The 21,874-nt window shown below is 44.8% G+C and overlaps 1 protein-coding gene across 1 annotated transcript in view; it reads left to right on the top strand.

Annotated features, from left to right (window-relative positions):
• Positions 1-21,874, top strand: part of LOC140460048 (uncharacterized) — a 99,209-nt gene that overhangs the window by 15,673 nt on the left and 61,662 nt on the right. Inside the window, exon 4 of the mRNA XM_072554455.1 lies at positions 6,822-6,883. Coding sequence (XP_072410556.1) covers positions 6,822-6,883 — 62 coding nt within the window. The remainder of the gene's footprint in view (positions 1-6,821; positions 6,884-21,874) is intronic.

Below are 21,874 nucleotides of genomic sequence, written 5' to 3'. Positions count from 1 at the left end.
TATCTCACTGTTGAGTCAAACTGACATTTTTCTTAGAAAAACTCTGCATTTAAATTATACCCTTGAGAAGGTAATTTATAGATTAGGGTGTAGGTTAGGGTGGATTGGCCGTGCTAAATTACCAACAATTTCCAGGGATGTGCGGGTTACGGTGGATTAGCCATGGGAAATGTGGAATAAGGGGGTGGGTCTGGGTGGGATGCTCTTCAGAGGGCAAGTATACAATGGATGGGCTGAATAGCCTACTTTCACATTGTCAGGATTCTATGACTCCCCCGACAAAGGAGCATTTTATCTGCACCTATCCTGTCAAGCCCCTGTCAGAATTCTACTGGTTTCAATATGAGGAACTCCCCACATACGTTTGAGACACCACCCATGCTCTCCACCTCCTCCAAGACTTCCATTTCCCCGGCCCCCAATGCCTCATCTTCACCATGGATATCCAATCCCTCTACACCTCCATCCCCCATCAACTGGGCCTCCAAGCCCTCCGTTTCTTCCTCCCGACGTCCCCAACAGTACCCTTCCACTGACACTCTTATTCGTTTGGCTGAACTGGTCCTCACCCTTAACAATTTCTCCTTCGAATCCTCCCACTTCCTCCAGACAAAAGGGGTAGTCATGGGCACCCATATGGGCCTCAACTATGCCTGTCTCTTTGTTAGCTATGTAGAACAGTTGATCTTCCGTAATTACACCGGCACCACTCCCCACCTCTTCCTCCGCTACATTGGTGCCACCTCGTGCTCCCGCAAGGAGGTTGAGCAATTCATCAACTTCACCAACACATTCCACCCTGACCTTAAATTTACCTGGACCATCTCTGACACCTCCCTTCCCTTCCTGGACTTCCCTTCCCTTCCTAATGACGACTGACTTGACACCGACATTTTTTACAAACCCACTGACTCCCACAGCTACCTGGATTACACCTCTTCCCACCCTACCTCTTGCAAAAATGCCATCCCGTATTCCCAATTCCTCCACCTCCGCCGGATCTGCTCCCAGGAAGACCAGTTCCACCACAGAACACACCAGATGGCCTCCTTTTTTAGAGACCGCAACTTCCCTTCCCACATGGTTAAACATGCCCTCCAACGCATCTTGACCACATCCCGCACCTCTGCCCTCAGACCCCACCCCTCCAACCATAACAAGGACAGAACGCCCCTGGTGCTCACCTTTGCATAAATCAAATCATCCACCAACAATTCTGCTACCTCCAAAAAGGACCCCACCACCAGGGATATATTTCCTTCCCCACCCCTTTCCACCTTCCGCAAAGACCGTTCCCTCTGTGACTACCTGGTCAGGTCCACGTCCCACTAAAACTACCCTCCCGTCCTGACACCTTCCCCTGCCACCGCAGGAATTGAAAAACCTGCACCCACACCTCCTCCCTCACCTCTATCTAAAGCCCCAAAGGAGCCTTCCACATCCAAAGTTTTACCTGCACATCCACCAATATCATTTATTGTATCCGTTGCTCCTGATGCGGTCTCCTCTACATAGCAGAGCGCTTTAGGGAACATCTCTGGGACACCCACACCAATCAACCACACCGTCCTGTGGCCCAACATTTCAACTCCCCCTCCCACTCAGCCGAGGACATGGAGATCCTGGGCCTCCTTCACTGCCGCTCCCTCACCACCAGACACCTGGAGGAAGAACGCCTCATCTTCCGCCTCGGAACACTTCAACCCCAGGGCATCAATGTGGACTTCACCAGTTTCCTCATTTCCCCTTCCCCCACCTCACCCCAGTTCCAAACTTCCAGCTGAGCACTGTCCCCATGATTTGTCCTACCTGCCTATCTTCCTTTCCACCTATCCACTCCACCCTCCTCTCTTACCTATCACCTTTATCCCCACCCCATTCACCTACTGTACTCTATGCTACTTTTTCCCCACCCCCACCCTCCTCTCATTTACCTCTCCACCCTGCAGGCATTCTGCCTCTTTTCCTGATGAAGTGCTTTTGCCCGAAACGTTAATTTTCCTGCTCCTCGGATGCTGCCTGAACTGCTGTGCTTTTCCAGCACCACTCTAATCCAGAATCTGGTTTCAATAAGATCACTTCTGGTTCATAGAGGTATTCAGCACAGAAACAACTCGTGCATGCTGACCAGGATTCCCAAACTAAACTAGTCCTACTCGCCTGCATTTGGCCAATATCCCTCTAAACCTTTCCAATGCATGAAGGAGTGACGATCCGAAAGCTAGTGCTTCCAACTAAACCTGTTGGATGATAACCTGGTGTTGTGAGATTTTTAACTTTATCCACCCAGTCCAATGCTGGCATCTTCACATTGTTTCTAGTGAACACAGCCCACACCTCCCATTGCTGCCAGTGAACTTTACAATGCTGATGGAATGACGCACTCCTGAAAAATTTACAATTTCTAATGATACTAGCTCATTCACTGTTCCATCTGATACACGACATTGGAAATTTAGTGCAGGAGGCTGAAAGAAATGAGCAGCTTTAAAGCAAAATCTCTTGGGGCTTAAAGCATCAATGAGAGTCTGAGCCCAGCAGTAAGTTCAGGTAACCTTTATTGCGACCCAACTTTGTTACAGCTTCAGATTCCCCCAGCAAAAAGGCGTAGAAAAAAAAGCTCAAGGTCAAAGTGCACACACTCCCCAGCCCGCTTCCCCCCCCCCCCCCCCCCCCCCCCACCGCCCCACACACTCTACCCCACCTCTCTTTCTTTACTATTGGTCAGCACTGAGTTGTCCCTTTATAATTGGATCCTTGGTACAGCCATAACTCGAAGGAAGTATTGCCTCACTCAGCAATTTCAACACATACTCTATATCCAAGTTAGTTTCGCCCTGCTCATTTGCTGTAAGGCGGGTGGGGGGGCACTGTAGAGTTAACAAGGTAAAAACAATGACTGCAGATGCTGAAAACCAGATTCTGGATTAGTGGTGCTGGAAGAGCACAGCAGTTCAGGCAGCATCCAACGAGCAGCGAAATCGATGTTTCGGGCAAAAGCCCTTCATCAGGAATAAAGGCAGTGGTGAAGGGCTTTTGCCCAAAACGTCGATTTCGCTGCTCGTTGGATGCTGCCTGAACTGCTGTGCTCTTCCAGCACCACTAATCTGGCACTGTAGAGTTAACCACACTGCTTTGGGTCTGGAGTCACATGTAGGACAGACCGGGTAAAGAATTCAGAAAATGGAAAGCATCATCCCACTCACTCTCTTCCCCCTCTGCTTTCACTCCGCTCGAACTAATTCCCCTGAAGGCGTGGATTCAGGACCTTACTGGGCAGAAAAGTAAAAATGTCAAGACTGACATCTCTCTGAATTTTGGATAACTCCACCTGAAAGTTAATATCTTTCACAACACTGGGATACTGCTGAGAGTGATCAGGTCTGATTTTGGGAAGCAAAAAAAAACTGTGTCAATTCAGGGTGAACCTGCAATGCAGCTTCTTGAGGATCAACCAGATACGAAATGGTTAATATCCCGAGGAAGGTGGGAGCAAAATGAAACATCAAGGCATTAACACAGACACACTTCATTCAAACATTTCTGCTCCCAGTAAGGGCAAAGCATCCAGAAACTCCAGTCTTCACCACCAGACTTCTGCTTTCATGGAAGACGATTAGAGTCATACAGCACCGAAACAGACCCTTCAGTCCAATCGGTCTGTGTCAAACAGGTATCCTAAATTAATCTAGTCCAATTTGCCTGCATGTAGCCCATATCCCTCTAAATCCTTTCTATTCATGGACTGATCCAGTTGCCTCTCACCTCAAACATATGCCCCTCTAGTTTTGGACTCCCCTACCCTGGGGTAAAGACCTTGGGTATTCACCCTATCCTTGCCCCTTATGAATGTCTATAAGGTCACGCCTCAGCCTCCGATGCTCCAGGGAAAATATCCCTGGCCTATTCAGCCTCTCCTTGTAGCTCAAACCCTCCAAAACTGGCAGCAGCCTTGTCAATCTTTTCTGACCCCTTTCAATGTTACACAATATCTTTCCTATAACAGGGAGACCAGAAACGAATGCAGTCTTCCTTCCAAACATGGCCTGTACAGTTGCAACATGACCTCTCAACTCCTATACTCAATCTCTATGTGAGACACACTGGTAGTTAATATTTGATCGAGTAAGTCTCCACTGACCACCACAAGAACAAAGTTTTTCCCTGTCTGAACTGTCAGAAAAGATGTGCACTCTTCACAAATTTTGAGTTCCTGATGAGTTTGTATGTCTTGCAATATTTGATGTTTAAAATATGTAATTTACAGTGAAAATGAATTATTTGTGCTTTTTTTCATGTTGATTTTAAGGTACGCTGATAAGAAACTATGTATGTATTTAGGCCGTCTAAAAATAGAATGCTTTTCATCCTCAAAGTTGCTGTGCAAACAAAACACAATTTGGGAGGTGATGGTTGTTCCCTATCTCAAAGCCAATATCAATAATACCTGTGGGGTCAACACATGCAACCACTGCCTTTCACTCTTTTTTTTAAAATCATTGGGAATTTAACACATCACACGACTGCAGCAGAAACTGAGCACGTTACATCGGGCTTCCCATCAGGATGCTGTATCAAACCTCAACCTAATTTGGGGTGTTGGGGAAAGTGCAAAATAAATGAATCACTAGTATACACCCTGTGGTTAAAGACCGCTACAACAGTATTGTACAGACATGTCAGCTGTCTTGGTGAGACCTAACTTTACTCTGCGACCCCTTGATTGGCTCGAGTTGTTGCTGACTGCTTGTAAAATGAAACATTGTGGAATAAAGACAGTTTTGCGACTGAAACTGTCTTATTTGGCCTTCAGCAGTCACATCTAAACTTATAGCATGTATTTTGCTGCTTATTTTGATTTAACTTGATGATATGTAACCTTAGTTGCTAAACAACCCTCAACCTTAGTTGCTAAACAACCCTCAAAAGCCAACTTCTTCCAAATACAAAATGTTGTTGACTGCAAAAAAAAACATACAAAAAGCTTTTTATCAACTCCCGGATCGATTTACCCTAAGAAATAGGAGTATTGGCCATTCTGCTCATCGATTCTGCTCCACCATTCAGTGAGATCATGTCTGATCTGATAACCCTCAATTCCATTTTCCTGCCTTTTCCCCAAAACCCTTGCTTCCCTACTGATCTTTCTTTGACACCATCACTTTTTCAGAAGTTTAACTTATCTAGAACTTTGAAGTACCACAGTACCAACACCAATCCTTGTTAATTGCCCTTGCTTCTGTACTACACAAAATTGTTTTCTGGATCCTTGTTTGAGTCTACAAATTGCTCAATTAGCTCAAACAACCATCTTCTGTTCTTCTAATGAGCCAATATCTCTGACAGCTCCATTTCAATGAAACTGAGAAAGCTTCCTATCACTTTTGGTTACAGCTAATAGGGCCAGGATTAAAGATGATTCTCATTTTCCTAAATACTTGGAATAGGTTCAATTGATTTTAAACAAACAAGTTTTGACACATGTTCGGGTTCATTTGAGAAGTTTAGCAGAATTGTTTTTCTCAGATGGGACAATGAAACTTCTTTAGATTGTTTCCACTATTGGAGGTCTACCTCCAGTTCTTTTTCTTAGCACATTATAATGATCTTCTGAACTAGTTTTATTTCATTATATCCATCCCTTCAAACAAACCAATTCTTTGGCTGTGCCATTGACTTCCCATAAATAAATTCATCCATCTCCAGCACATTTTAGGTGATATTTTTCCTTAAATTCCATTAAAATGTCCAATCTCTTTCCTCAAATCTATGCCCCCTAGTTGCTGAAGCCGTCCACCAAGGGGAAACGTTTCTTCCTGTCTAGACCCTAAGTGTCTTATTTGTCCACTCCAAACAGGTCCTCACCCAGCCTTCTCTGCTCTAAGGAAAATACCTTCAGCCAATCTAATCACTCTCATAGCTGAAACCCACCAACATGCACCACCTTGGGTTAGTATTCCCTTCTGTACCCTTTCTAGTGCCATCACATCCTTCTAATAATGTGACAACTAGATCCAGTACTCCAGCTGTAGCCCAACTAATGTCTTGTACAGTTCCATCATGATCTCCTGGTTCTCATGTTCAATGCCTTAACTATTAAGGGCAAGTATTTCATATGTCACCTTAACCATTTCATCCACATGTCCTGTTGCCTTCAAGAATCTATGAACACATATACCTTACTCTGATGTTCAGTACATTCTAAGTTCTTGTGATTTATCATGTATTCCCTTGCCTGTAGATCCTCCTGAAATGTATCATCTCAATCTTTTCAGGATTGAACTCCATCTGTCATTGTTCTGCTCATCTGACCAACCCATCTTTATTGTCCTGTAGTCGAAAACTTTCCTCCTCGCCATATATTAGTGTGGGTTCTGAATTTCTTTTGGGCCTGATTTATTTAGGTTGCATTGTGTTTATTTTGTGGGCATATTTTTAGAATATTGGGAGGATACTTGGATCCAGTATCTGTTTATACCCAAAGAAGAAACTCAAACCAGAATTTTTTTTATTCAATGTTTTCCCTGGTAACATTTTCACAATGACTTCAATTTCTGCAACACCCTTAGCTTAACTTAAACTATGTTCAAATCAAGACATTACTGAATGGAGATCATAACTACTTGTACTATTAAATCTGTCTCAAGCAATGCTACAAATTTGGTAATCTTGCATTATTATTTTATAACTGTGCTCAAAACCTTTTCTAAAAAGTGATTGGATGAAGATTGAAGTTGACTGAACTGCTTTCTTCATTTTATAATATTGCAAGAAAAAGTAAATGTTCAAACATATGCAATCTTTTTCTTTCTCTAAAATAGGTAATGAGGTGAAAGGGAATAATGGACAAAGCAATGAAAACAATGCTGCTCTAATTCAGCAAGTATGTTCTTTTCAATAAGCTTAATTCAATATTTACATTAATTAAAGTTATGTGAGTGACACAAATAACAATACTTTAAGGCTGTTACTTAAGTTTAGAAATTCAATCACACTCTGTGTAGATGGCTTAAAATCATTACATCGAAAGCTTAATGCACTTGCATAAAACACGAAACCTCAGTTATGTTTATTATTTCCCAAACTGGGTTATCAAGTAAAAGGGAAGTATTATTGGAGATTTGATGACAGCGGGCAAAATGGCGACTCTAATTTTGCAAATATGCAAGGTTTAAGCTTAAAATGCATGACAGGTTTATTTATCCAAGAAATAAGCACCTTTTACTCTCACTAATATTAGCTCCAATTATCAATATTTGATGTGAGATTAGAAGATCTAGCTTGAGAAATCTACAACTTATTGCCACACTCTTGCCATAAATATGACAGGAGCACAGTAAAAGTAGTGAAAATTAAGTCAGATCTTTGTTGTTACAGATCCATAAGATACAGAAGCAGAATTGGTCCATTCGACTTGTTGAGTCTGCTCCACCATTCGATCATGGCCAATGTTTCTCAACCCCATTCTCCTGCCTCCTCCCTGTAACCCTTGATTCCCTTACTAATCAAGAGCCTATCTTTATCTGTTTTAAAAGCACTCAGTCACTTGCCTCGTTTCAGTGGCATTGAGTTCCACAGAGTCACCTCTTTCTGATTGAAAAGAAATCTTCCTTATCTCATCCCAGCATTTCTTGCTACAGAGAACTATGAGGGCAGAGTCCATGTCTATATTTCCTTGCATGGTAATTTGTAAATAACATTTGTTTTTTCAGGTTCATTAGCTGCTGCTTAAGTGTGTTGGTAGGTTTGTGGGCTACCATGATGTGGAGAGGTTTCAGTTGTTTGGACATCATTTCACAGATGTCTTTGATGTAAGGTAATGTGGCTCGGGTTTCTACGCGTGTGTCTGCTTGTTTGAGTTTGTTGTTGAGAAATCAGCGGACAGGGTTCATTGGGTACCTGTTCTTCTTGAATATGCTGTATAAATATTTATCTTCTGCTCTTCGTAGTTCTTGGGTGCTGCAGTGTGTAGTGGCTCATTGAAATAATGTCCTGATGCAGATTTATTTGGGATGATTTGCTTCTACAGTTAGGTACTTGGGTCTGTGTATGTTGTTTTCCTGTAGACGTTAGTTTGAAGTTCCCCATTGACTGTTCCATCTACTGACATCGAGGAATGGCACTTTGTTGTTGTTCTCCTCCTCTTTGGTGAATTTTATGCCAATAAGGATGTTGTTGATAGTGTTGTAGGTTTCCTCTAATTTGTTTCATTTTGTGGTGACAAAGGTGTCATCGCTGTAGTAGACCCAAAGTTTGGGTTGGAGCGTTGGGAGGGCTGTTTGTTCGCGTCTCTGCATTATTGCTTCTGCTAGGAATCCTGATACTGGTGGTCTCATGGGTGTTCTGTTGATTTGTTTGTAGGGCTTGTTATTGAATGTGAAGTGGGTATAAGACATGGGTCCACAAGCTTGACAATGTTATCTTTGCTGATGAAGTTGGTGCTGTTTGGTGTTTGTGTCTTTGGTTGTTCTTGTAGCGTAGTCCGTGTTTCTTTGGCCACGTTGATGTTAATGGATGTGAACGGGGCTGTTATGTCAAAGGACAACATTATTCCATCCTCTTCTATCTTGGTGTCTTTGGTGTTCAGGAATTCTTGGGTGGAGTGAATGGAGTGGCATGAACCTTCTACTCAGTGTTTTAGTCTTCACTGGAGTTCTTTGACTAGTCTGTATATTGGTGTGAGACTATGGGCCTGACGGGGGCTCCTGGTTTGAAGAGGAGGAGAACAGCAACAAAGTGCCATTCCTAGATGTCACAACAGAGTGAACAGTCAATGGGGAACTTCAAACTAGTGTCTACATAAAATAATACACATGGACCAAATACTTAACTACAGAAGCAATCATCCCAACACCCACAAACGAAGCTGATTAAGGAGATTATTTCAACGAGCCACCACACATTGCAGCCCAGAGGAACTGCAAAGAGCAGAAGAGAAATACGTATACATACTCAAGAAGTACGGATACCCAATAAACCCAGTCCGCCAATTTCTCATTAATGCTTCCAAGCTGACCCTCAAATTTGGTTTGTCCCTGCAATCTTTCCTGGTTGTCTTTTGTGGGTTTTGAAAACTTTCCCAATCCTCTGACTGAGGATAGGAGTTGGGAAGTTGTGTTGTGGCTGTACAGGAAATTGGTAGACCACTTTTCGAATATTGTGTGCAATTCTGGTCTTGCTCCTATCAGAATGATCTTGTGAAACTTGAAAGGGTTCAGAACAGATTTAAAAGGATATTGCCAGTGTCTGAGCTGAATGAGCTCAGCTCGTTTTTCCTCGTGTACCAGAGGCTCAGGGGTGACTGAGAGTCATTAATAAAATCATGAGAGGCATGGATAGGGTAAATAGACAAGGACATTTCCCTGGGTGATAGAATCCAGAACTAGAGGGTAATAGGTTTAGGGTGGAGGAGGGAAAGATTTAAAAGGGTCCTAAGGAGTAACCTTTTCATGCAGAGGGTGGTGTGTGTAAGGAATGAGCTGCCAGAGGAAGTGGTGGATGTTGATACAGCTATGACATTTAAAAGGCATCTGGATAGGTATATGAATAGGAAAGGTTTAGAGGGATATGGGCCAAGTGCTGGCAAATGATCTAGACAGGTTGGGAGAGTGGTCCAGGAAATGGCTGATGGAATTTAACGTGAGCAAGTGCGAGGTCTTGCACTTTGGCAAAAAGAATAAAAGCATGGACTACTTTCTAAATGGTGAGAAAATTAATAAAGCCAAAGCACAAAGGGATCTGGGAGTGCTAGTCGAGGATTCTCTAAAGGTAAACATGCAGGTTGAGTCTGTGATTAAGAAAGCGAATGCAATGTTGTCTCTTATCTCAAGAGGGTTGGAATATAAAAGCAGAGATGTACTACTAAGACTTTATAAAGCTCTGGTTAGGCCCCATTTGGAGTACTGTGTCCAGTTTTGGTCCCCACACCTCAGGAAGGACATACTGGCACTGGAACGTGTCCAGCGGAGATTCACACGGATGATCCCTGGAATGACAGGTCTAGCATATGAGGAACGGCTGAGGATACTGGGATTGTATTCGTTGGAGTTTAGAAGATTAAGGGGAGACTTAATAGAGACGTACAAAATAATACATGGCTTGGAAAAGGTGGATGCTAGGAAATTGTTTCCGTTAGACGAGGAGACTAGGACCCGTAGACACAGCTTTAGAATTAGAGGGGGTCATTTCAGAACAGAAATGCGGAGACATTTCTTCAGCCAGAGAGTGGTGGGCCTGTGGAATTCATTGCCACAGAGTGCAGTGGAAGCCGGGACGCTAAATGTCTTCAAGGCCGAGATTGATAGATTCTTGTTGTCTAGAGGAATTAAGGGCTACGGGGAGAACGCTGGTAAGTGGAGCTGAAATGCGCATCAGCCATGATTGAATGGCAGAGTGGACTCGATGGGCCGAATGGCCTTACTTCCACTCCTATGTCTTATGGTCTGAAATGGGACTAGATTAGGATAGGATATCTGATTGGCATGGATGGGTTGGACCGAAGGGACTGCTTCTGTGGTGTCGATCTGACTCTGGCTTACCACTAACATTTGCCGTGTCTGTATGTTCAGTTTCTCTCTGGTTGTCTGTGTCAATGCCTTGATGTCTCATTCCACCCACCACATACCACCACCACCACCTCCACCCAGCACAGGGACAATAACCAATTCATGTTGTCTCTTATCTCACGAACAGAGTTGTTGTCTCTGGTTTGTTACCCGTGCCACGTGATAGAGAGTCGAGGAATAGGGAGAGAGAATAGTTAAATGCGTGGCTACAGGGATGGTGCAGGAGGGAGGGATTTCGGTACTTGGATAACTGGGGTTCTTTCTGGGGAAGGTGGGACCTCTATAAACAGGATGGTCTGCACCTGAACCTGAGGGGCACCAGTATCCTTGGGGGGAGGTTTGCTAGTGCTCTTGGGGGGGGTTTAAACTAACTCTGCAGGGGCATGGGAACCCAGACTGTAGCTTTAGGGTGCAGGACCTGGAGTGTAGGGAGGTTAGGAATATGGCATCAATCTTAAAGGAGGGTGCCTGTAAACAGAAGAGTGGCTTGAAGTGTGTATACTTTAATGCCAGAAGTATACGAAATAAGGTAGGTGAACTTGCAGCGTGGGTTGGTACCTGGGACTTCGATGTTGTGGCTATTACGGAGACATGGCTAGATCAGGGACAGGATTGGCTGTTGCAGGTTCCAGGGTTTAAATGTTTTAGTAGGGTCAGAGGTGGGGGTAAAAGAGGAGGGGGTTTGGCTTTGCTTGTCAAAGATAGTATTACAGCGGTGGAAAGGAAGATGGACGAAGATTTGCCATCTGAGGTAGTTTGGGTTGAGGTTAGGAATAGGAGAGGTGAGGTCACCCTGTTAGGAGTCTTTTACAGGCCTCCTAATAGTCCTAGAATCGTTGAAGAAAGGATTGCGAAGATGATTCAGGAGAAGAGTGACAGTAATAGGGTGGTTGTTATGGGGGACTTTAACTTTCCTGATATTGATTGGGAAAGCTATAGCTCAAGTTCGTTAGATGGGTCAGTGTTTGTCCAATGTGTGCAGGTGAGTTTCCTGACACAATATGTAGATAAGCCAACAAGAGGTGAGGCCATACTGGATTTGGTTCTGGGTAACGAACCAGGCCAGGTATTAGAACTAGAGGTAGGTGAGCACTTTGGGGACAGTGACCACAATTCGGTGATTTTTACTCTAGTGATGGAGAGGGATAAGTGTGTACTACAGGGCAAGAGTTATAGCTGGGGGCAGGGAAATTATGATGCGGTGAGGCATGACTTAGGATGTGTGGATTGGAAAAGTAGATTCCAAGGCAAGAGCGTAATTGATATGTGGAACTTGTTCAAGGAGCAACTATTGAGTGTCCTTGATAAGTACGTACCTATCAGGCAGGGAGGAAAGGGTCGTGTGAGGGAGCCGTGGTTTAATAAGGAATTGGAATCCCTTGTTAAATGGAAGAGGGCGGCCTTTGTAAAGATGAGGCGTGAAGGTTCAATAGGGGCGATTGAGAGTTATAAGGTAGCCCGGAAGGACCTGAAGAGAGAGCTAAGAGCAGCAAGGAGGGGACACGAAAGGTCCTTAGTTGGTAGGATTAGGGAAAACCCTAAGGCTTTCTATAGGTATGTTAGGAATAAAAGAATGACTAAGGTAGGAATAGGTCCAATCAAGGATAGTAATGGGAAGTTGCGTGTGGAGGCTGAAGAGATTGGGGAGGCACTGAATGAATACTTTTCGTCAGTATTCACTCAGGAACAGGACATTGTTGTCGATATGAATACTGAGGCACGAATAAGTAGAATGGATGGCTTTGAGATATGTAGAGAAGAGGTGTTGGAAATTCTGGCAAGGGTGAAAATAGATAAGTCCCCTGGGCCTGATGGCATTTATTCTAGGATTCTCTGGGAAGCAAGGGAGGAGTTTGCAGAGCCATTGGCCTTGATTTTTGTGTCCTCTTTGTCTACAGGAGTAGTGCCAGAGGACTAGAGGCTAGCAAACGTGGTTCCCTTGTTCAAGAAGGGGAGTAGGGATAATCCTAGTAACTATAGGCCAGTGAGTCTCACTTCTGTTGTGGGCAAAGTCTTAGAGAGAATTGTAAGGGATAGGATTTATGCACATCTGGATAAGAATAATGTGATCAAGGATAGTCAGCATGGTTTTGTGAAGGGCAGGTCGTGCCTCACAAACCTTATTGAATTCTTTGAGAAGGTGACTAAGGAGGTAGATGAGGGGAAAGCGGTAGATGTGGTATATATGGATTTTAGTAAGGCATTTGATAAGGTCCCCCATGGTGGGCTACTGCAGAAAATACAGAGATATGGCATTGAGGGTGATTTGGAGGTTTGGATTAGGAATTGGCTGGCTGGAAGAAGACACAGGGTAGTAGTTGATGGCAAAGGTTCATCTTGGAGTGCTGTCACTAGCGGTGTTCCGCAAGGATCTGTTTTGGGACCATTGCTGTTTGTCATTTTTATAAATGACCTGGAGGAAGGGTTAGAAGGTTGGGTGAGCAAGTTTGCAGATGATACGAAAGTCGGAGGAGTTGTAGACAGTGAGGAAGGATGTGGCAGGTTACAGCGGGATATAGAGAAGCTGCAGAGCTGGGCAGAAAGGTGGCAAATGGAGTTCAATGTAGCTAAGTGTGAGGTGATTCACTTTGGTAAGAGTAACAAAAAGATGGGGTACTGGGCTAATGGTCGGATACTTGGTAGTGTGGAAGAGCAGAGGGATCTTGGTGTCCATGTACACAGATCTCTGAAAGTTGCCACCCAGGTAAATAGTGCAGTGAAGAAGGCATATGGCGTACTGGCTTTTATTGGTAGAGGAATTGAGTTCCGGAGTCCTGAGGTCATGCTGCAGTTGTATAAGACTCTGGTGCGGCCGCATCTGGAATATTGTGTGCAGTTTTGGTCGCCATACTATAGGAAGGATGTGGAGGCACTGGAACGGGTGCAGAGGAAGTTTACCAGGATGTTGCCTGGTATGGTAGGAAGATCGTATGAGGAAAGGCTGAGGCACTTGGGGTTGTTTTCATTGGAGAAAAGAAGGTTTAGGGGTGACTTGATAGAGGTGTACAAGATGATTAGGGGGTTAGATAGGGTTGACAGTGAGAACCTTTTTCCACGTATGGAGTCAGCTATTACAAGGGGGCATAGCTTTAAATTAAGGGGGGGTAGATATAGGACTGATGTTAGGGGTAGGTTCTTCACTCAGCGAGTCGTAAGTTCATGGAATGCCCTGCCAGTAGAAGTAGTGGACTCTCCCTCTTTATGGGTATTTAAGCGGGCATTGGATAGGTATATGGAGGATAGTGGGTTAGTGTAGGTTAGGTAGGCTTTGATCGGCGCAACATCGAGGGCCGAAGGGCCTGTACTGCGCTGTATTCTTCTATGTCTATGTATGTTTTTTTTATCAAGAAGCTGTATTGCAGGTGATGCGACTGCGGGAGAGGCTTCCATGCCTGGAGATTCAGCGGTGCAGTCACACCGGGGAAAGGCCATTCTCCTGCCCTGAGTGTGGGAAGGCCTTCTGCAAATCCTTGGACCTCCTGAAGCACCAACGGGTCCACAGAGGGGAGAGGCCAATCAGCTGCCTTGAGTGCGGGAAGGCCTTCAGTGATTCCTCTGTCCTGCTGAGGCACCAGTGGGTCCACACCGGGGAAAGGCCGTTCTCCTGAGTGCAGGAAGGGATTTACCTGCTCTTCCGCTCTGCTGACCCATTTGCAGTTCCACGTGGGTGAGAAGCCCTTTAGCTGCCCCAAATGAAGGATGGTCTTCAGCAGGTCTTTCCACCTGCTGAGGCACCAGCGGGTCCACACTGGGGAAAGGCTGTGCTTTACCCAGCCCTCCAACCTGCTGACCCACCAGCAGATCCACACCTGCAAGAGACCATTCTCCTGCCCCGAGTGCGGGAAGGGCTTTGCTGTTTCCTCTAACCTCATGGCCCACCGGCAGGTCCACACGGGGGAAGAGGCCGTTCAATTGATCCGGGTGCAGGAAGGCCTTCAGTAATTCCTCTGCCCTGCTGAGGCACCAGCGCGTCCACAGCAGAGAGAAGCCGTTCTCCTGCTCAGAGTGTGGGAAGGGCTTTACCCACTCCTCCACACTGCTGACCCACAGGGGGGAAGAGGCCATTCAACTGCCCCCAGTGCAGAAAGGCCTTCAGCGATACCTCTGCTCTGCTGAAGCACCAGCCAATCCACATGGGGGAGAGGTCCTTCAGCTGCCCTGAATGCGGGAAGAGGTTTACGTTTTCCCGCAACTTGCAGAAGTATCAGCGCTCCCAACAATCAGATTCCACGGGTGACGCTGCCTTGAGGTCCCCCCAGGACTGATTCTCCTGAGAGTGCGTGTAGTGGGAGAGTTGGTGCACTGTTTTTGTTTTCCGTTGGACTGCAACACTACAACCCCCTGGTGACTCAGTGATTAGCACTGCTGCCTCATAGCACCAGGAACCAAGGAACAATTCCACCCTTGGGGGTGACTGTCTGTGTGGAGGTTGTGGAGGGTAGGAGAATGGATCTGGGTGTGTTCCACTTCCGAGGCTGAAGGGCATGTTTCCACGTTGTAGGAGTTCTACGATTCTGAGTTTTGCTTCCAGTGGGTGTTCCTGCACATTGAGCCCAGGGCTACACGTTACCTATGACATGGTCCAGAGAAAACTAAGACCATTGGAGCAAAAGTTAGGTCATTCGGCTAGTCGCGTCTGCTTTGCCATTCGTTATAAACAAAAAAAAAGGTACAGATTAGATTCCCTACAGTGTGGAAACAGGTCCTTCGGCCCAACACATCCACACTGCAACATAATACAACTTCCCAACATCTATACTCTGTGCCCTAACTGATGAAGGCCAGTGTGCCTAAACCCTTCTTCACTGCCTTGAGGAAATATAGGACCTACTTTAAACTGATCCAGCTGACGAGATCAGAAACCACTGGCTTTCTTGAGACAAGTCTCCCGCAGAGAACTTGCTGACTGATTGTCTGACCTACTGATCCTCACAGTGTCCCATTGCCCTCAGTTATCTGGAGGAGGTCCACACAGATGCGCCTAAGCCCCTTTTTGGACTGTGGAAGGAAATCTGTGCAGACAGGGAAAACATGCAAACTCCACACAGTCACCTGATGCTGAGAGGTAGCAATGCTAAGCAGTGTGACACCTCCAATATGTTATAAAATTTGAATAAACCCACTAAGTTGCAAATGTGTCCATACCAAGAACTTACTGCAAATGTTTGGAAGCAAAAGTCCATTGGAATTGTCTTTGGGAGGGATCCAAAACTTAATTTGTTCATGATTGAAAATGCTTTGATCTCTGGAATGGTCTGCAAGAGTGTGTGTTGGAGTCAGATTCAATTATGGCATTCAAAATAGAGGTAGATCATTAAACTGAAAAGGAAAGTAATTGCAGTGTTCAGTGAAGAGTACTACGAGGTACTGTAGTGGACCTCTGAATACGAGTTTCCTGATTGGGGCTGTTCACTTGTTCCTGTTACCATTTCAGGTTGCTAACTTTTCGTTAGATTCCCAACAGCTGCAGGCTGCTTTCTTCTTTCTAGTATCTACTTGAGTGACTCAGTGACAAATTTAGTTTATGAATTGCTCCTATGGTATCTTATGAGGGTACACAGTGGGTTGTATTGTTGTGGGTCACAGTGTGTGAGGAAAAACAAACTGTTCATCTTAAATATTTGTTTTTAAACCATGGAAATAAAATTAATGTTTGGAAAACACACAACTTGCTGTGTACAAAGATGATCAGAAATAGGAATGGGAGTAAGTAATTGACCATTGAGATGCTCTGTCTTTCATTTATCTAAATTCTCTTTCTTGTACTTTTTTTTTCATGACTTCAGCTGATGAAGTGGCTACACTCCAAGAGCTTGTGATTTCAACATAAGAGCATAAGAACTAGGAGCAAGAGTCGGCCGTCCGGCCCTTCGAAGTCTGCTTCACCACTCAATAAGATCATGACTAATCTTTTTGTGGGCTCTGCTCCACTTACCTGCGTTTTCACCATATCCCTTAATTCTTTTATTTTTCAAAAACGTATCTGCTGCTTTAAAAGTGATTACTGAAGTAATCTATCGATTAACAACCCTCTGGGTGAAGAAGTTTCTTCTCAGTTCAGTTTTAAACCTGCTTCCTCTAAGCCTGAGGCCATGCGCCCTTATCCTAGTCTCCCCTACTGGTGGAACATCCTATTTCTATTTTGATTTCTTTGATAATTTAATATAGTTCTGTAAGATCCCCTCCAAACAAACCTGCTGGACTATAACCTGGTGTCATGTGACTTATGACTAAAAAAATTATTATGCATCCTCATAGCAGTGGGATTTCAAACTGGGCCTCAGGGCTCCAAGATAGGAACACTACCACTGTGCCATTAACCTCTTCAGCAAATAGACCCTCTTCTATTGAATGAATGGGGAGAGGTTTCTTCTCAACATGGGATACAAATATTATACCTTCAGAGCCATTGCACTAAATTGAGCCCTCTTCGGTTGAATGAGTGGATGTGAAGGTGCCAGAGTTGAATTGGTTGATAACGTTAAAAATCGTGAATATGTGACACTACCACTTTAGCGCCGGAGCCCGTTGCAGTAAACTGGGTCATCTGCTGTTGAATGAATGAATGGGAATGAAAAGGGCGGATACACTGACGTGATTGTGAAATTCCCCACCAATCCCAAAGCTTGTGGTCAGTACCGACTAATCAGAGATGGTTATTGCAGAGGGTGGGGCCAACACGACAAGGAAAGCCGGCCGCCATTGGTCAGACGGAGTAAGGTGCGTTCTGATTGGAGGGGGCGTGGATGACGCGGGTCACCGAAGGAGGAGACGGAAAGAAGAAGAAAAACAAAGATGGCGGCGCGAGGCTGCGGTTTTCTCATCGACTCAGCGGGCGGTTTCTGACGGAGGGAGGGGGGCAGACAGGCATCGTTTACCTCAGAAAATACCTTTAAAATACATTTCAAATTAAAGCCGGAACTTTTCAAACAAAAGTTGTGAAGAAAAGGAGACAGTCCCCGGTGGTGGGGGGTTTATTGTTTATTTTTGTATAATTTCCGGGGCCCGGGAAGGGGGAGGTGACGGTTACCGGGTGAACGAGAAAACAAATTAAAAATGTCGGCGGTGGAGGAGAGAGAGCCGGCGCCCGCGGCTTCTTCGGCGGCGGCCGGAGCCCAGGAGCTCAACAACCCCCCGGAGCTGGAGGAAGGTCCGAGCTCCAAGAAGCGGGGGGTCCGGCTGGAGGCTGGATTTGCTCAAGGCTTGTATCTATTAACTTATTTAAATGGTACCTACTGTATGGGGCTATGGTTTACATTAAAACCGGAGGATCATGTCAGAGTGTTTGTTTATATTGAGCAGTTGTAGTTGGTAAAATACACTCCCTGGAGGAGCACCTTCTATGATGCTGCATTTCTTGCCTTCTGCCCTTCCCCCATTTGTTATCTCACATCTCGATTTTACATTTTCGGTCAAATTTAATTTCACATTAATGAGACTTGGTATTCACTGTGTTATTACTTTGTTTGTTGGATTATTGTAAGAAAACATTAATGGTGTAATTTCATTTCTGATGTCAGTTTTTTAATGTGCAGATGTGAATATCAGTAAGTTGTGAAAATAAACCAAGAACTTGTGGTTCTAACAAAAAAAAGGAGTTCACTGACATTAATGGCATCGTCTCATTTGAGTCTGACCAACAAGCCGTTTCATGCAGTCAGTCAATGCAATTAAAATTTTCTTTAACGTAATTAAAGACAATAATTGTGACAGGCTAAGATTTGTACAATTTGTTTATAAGATTTATTTATACGTCCATTGCTCTCGATGTGGTCTCTGCCACATTGGGGAGACTGGACACCAACTTGCAGAACATTTCAGGGAACAGCTCTGGGACGCCAAAACTAAACAACCCCACCGCCTTGTGGCTGAACGCTTTAACTCCCCCTCCCAATCCGTCAAGGACATGCAAGTCCTGGGCTACCTCCCCCCTCCAAGCTCGAGCTACCTGACACTTGTAGGAAGAACACCTCGTCTTCTGCCTTGGGACTGTAAATATAAGGCTGGCTGCGAGTATAAACATACTCATTCGGAAGCCTTTGGGGATGCTCCGCAATGTGCGTGGGCAGGTGGTCACGTGGTGCTTTTTCACGCGCCGGGAGGCGTGCAAGGGTCACGTGGTACTCCGTTTCGCGGACAAAACAAGGTCACGTGGGGTCGGACATCTGGGAATGCAAGGAGGCGGAGAATGGAGTCAGATCAACAGCCAATCAGAAGATGATTCCACCTCAGTGATTGCATGTTATTTTTTTATTATATAAAAGACTGGGTCAGGGACTATTTTTCTGAACTGACACACTATAGTTTGTCAGGGACAGAAAAGTCTAGACCCAGAGCTCTGAATGCTTTATCCACTTACTGCTAAAATAAACTTTAAGTGTGAGACCGAATATCTTCTCCTATTGCTTCATTTAAATAACATGCAGGACTTGGCTCACACATAGAAGAAAGTAAGTAACTTAGTAGATTGAGCCAAAGTGGCTGGTGGTGAGAAGGGCTCTGCCTGTGAGATCCTTTGTTCACGCCCGGACTCTCTGCCGCACCGCACGCTGCCCTCGAAGCGGCTGCCGGGGGGACGAGACTGTCTCACACCACCTTCTGGAATGTGCCTATGCAGAGGAAGTCTGGAGAGGAATGCAGTGGTGTTTGTCGAGGTTCGTCCCGAGCAGCGCCATGACGCGGGACTCTGTTCTCTACGAGGTAAAAACAATGACTGCAGATGCTGAAAATCAAATACTGGATTAGTGGTGCTGGAAGAGCACAGCAGTTCAGGCAGCATCCAACGAGCAGCGAAATCAACGTTCCTGATGAAGGGCTTTTGCCCGAAACGTTGATTTCGCTGCTCGTTGGATGCTGCCTGAACTGCTGTGCTCTTCCAGCACCACTAATCCAGTATCTGTTCTCTATGGCCTGTTCCCCGGGACGCACACCAAGACGAACATCAACTGCACCTGGAGGATCATCAACTCGGTGAAGGACGCTCTCTGGGCGTTCCGAAACCTGTTGATCTTCCAGCTGAAGGAGTTGACCCCGACTGAGTGTTGCAGACTGGCACATTCCAAGGTCCAGGACTACATGTTGAGGGACACGCTGAAGCTTAGGGCAGCTGCCGCCAAGGCGCGGTGGGGAAAGACCACCGTGTAACATCTGCCTGACTAAAGAACAGGGGGCCTGTGCAGTCATTTGGGCTCTGCTGACACCTCAGCTAAAAATGTAATCGTACAGACCTGTAAATAGGAATGATTACTCTGTTTTCGGTATGCAAACAAATTGAATGTTTACATATGTATGGCATGTCCAGTTGTACAGATCATTAAAGTATTTTATGAATGAAGAAGAACAGGGGGCCCATGCAGTCGTTTGAGCTCTGCTGATGCCTCAGCTAAATATATGGGCATATGATTGAGAAATGCACAGACCTGTATATAACAATGATAAATTCTGATCTGTATGTGTAAATGTTGACATATGTATGGCATGACTAAATGTACAGACCATCAAATCATTTTATGAATAAAGTATATTTTTGAAATAAAAAAAAGATTGAGCCAAAGTCTGACAGGACCCACTAACTACATGGGATCAATGTAGATTTCACCAGTTTCCTTATTTCCCCTCACCTCCCCCCACCCCACACACCTTATCCCAGATCCAACCTTCCAACTCGGCACTGGCCTCTTGAACTGTCCAACCTGCTTCCCACCTATTCACTCTCCTCTCTGACCTATCCCAATCAATCCCCACCTCCATCCATCTATTTCATTCACAGCTGCCTCCCTTCCAGTCCCATCCCCTTCCCAATTATCTCTCAGCCCCCTTAGAGCACCCCTCATTCCAGATGAAGTACTTATGCTCTAAACCAAGACTGCGGTGAAGCAACATCCTTAACAAATAAGAAAGAGCTCCCAATTCAGATTTACACCCCCTCCCCTTGTTTCCTAAATCTTTTAGAAATAAGAATTTCTTCCATTAGAAAGTGGTCTTACACTTTGTGCTGTCTGAAGTGTTATGCCACATCACTACTTTGCCCACCTTTTAAGAATCCTTTCAACCTGTTTTTCTGACAATGGTGGAGATGACCAAAAACAATAATTTCACTCCTCCTCAATGCCCCATTTCTCCTCCTATGAGCCACTTTTGTCATGTTGTCTGAGTGTACTTGGTTTTCAAAATGAAATTTGGCCACTGAAGTGAACAAGATTCATCTTTATCGATCACTAGCTGTGTTTGCACTAACTGTAATTATCCACCAATTTGCTGTCTTCTGTTCCACCAATGCTGGAAACAATGGTGTGTGTTTATATTGCACTTAGATGTAGAAAATCATCCCAAGGATCGTCACATTGTTAGTTGACTGAAGCTATAACAGGAGGCATTGCGTGGCAGTTTGAGACTAAACACTTAGATTCTGCCTTTTGACAGCCATCAGTGTGGCTTAAGTGGTGGCTCTTCAAAAGCACCTTCCAAACCATTATCTCAACCACCAAGTGCAGATAAGTGTGAACACAGCATTACGACTGTGAAATATACACGGTGCTTCTTTATTATTGACCAAAATCCTGGAATTTGCTCCTGAACATTATTGTAGACCACATCATATTTGTGAAGCAATTTAAGAGGCAGCTCACCACCACTTATTCCAAGGACAGTTCGGGAAGAGTGTTGGCAGAGCCAATGATATTCCCATCTGATGAAACAATAAACAAAGAGGCAGTCTAACCGCATGGATAGAGGATTGGCTAACCAATTATACAGTTGGGATAAGGGGCATGTTCAGGATGGCAAGTTGTAATTAGTAATGTGCCAGAGGGATCAGTGCTGGGGCCAGAATTATTTACAAAATGTTTCTGAATTCCTTGGATAAGTAAAGTGATTGTCCTGTTGCCAAGATTGCAGAAGAGATGGTTGATGGCAAGGCAGGTGGTGAGGATGATATGAAATACCTGCTGAGGGATATAGACAGGTTAAGCAAATGAGCAAAACCTTGGCAGATGGAACAGAATGTGGGGATATGAGATTCTGCATTTTGGCAGGAGGAACATTCATTTTGGCTGAATGTTAAATGGAGAAAGCTGCTGAATAGAGGGATTTGGAAGCACACATCCATGAATCTCTCCATCTAAGTTCAGTGAGTGTTAGAGAAGGCAAATGGGAGGTTGGCCTTTAAATACAGTATAAAAGTAGGAAGGTTATAGTGAACGTATGTCAGGCACCAGTCAGGCCACAACTGAACACTGGGAAAGTTTAGGGCCCTTTACCTAAGGAAAGATATACTGGCATTGGAGGCAGTCCAGAGAAGGTTGACCAGG

The sequence above is a fragment of the Chiloscyllium punctatum genome, chromosome 36 (assembly GCF_047496795.1).
Source record: "Chiloscyllium punctatum isolate Juve2018m chromosome 36, sChiPun1.3, whole genome shotgun sequence".
Taxonomy (NCBI): Eukaryota; Metazoa; Chordata; class Chondrichthyes; order Orectolobiformes; family Hemiscylliidae; genus Chiloscyllium; species Chiloscyllium punctatum.
The sequence above is the reverse complement of the archived record's forward strand: the minus strand, read 5'-3'. Positions and strand labels throughout refer to the sequence as shown.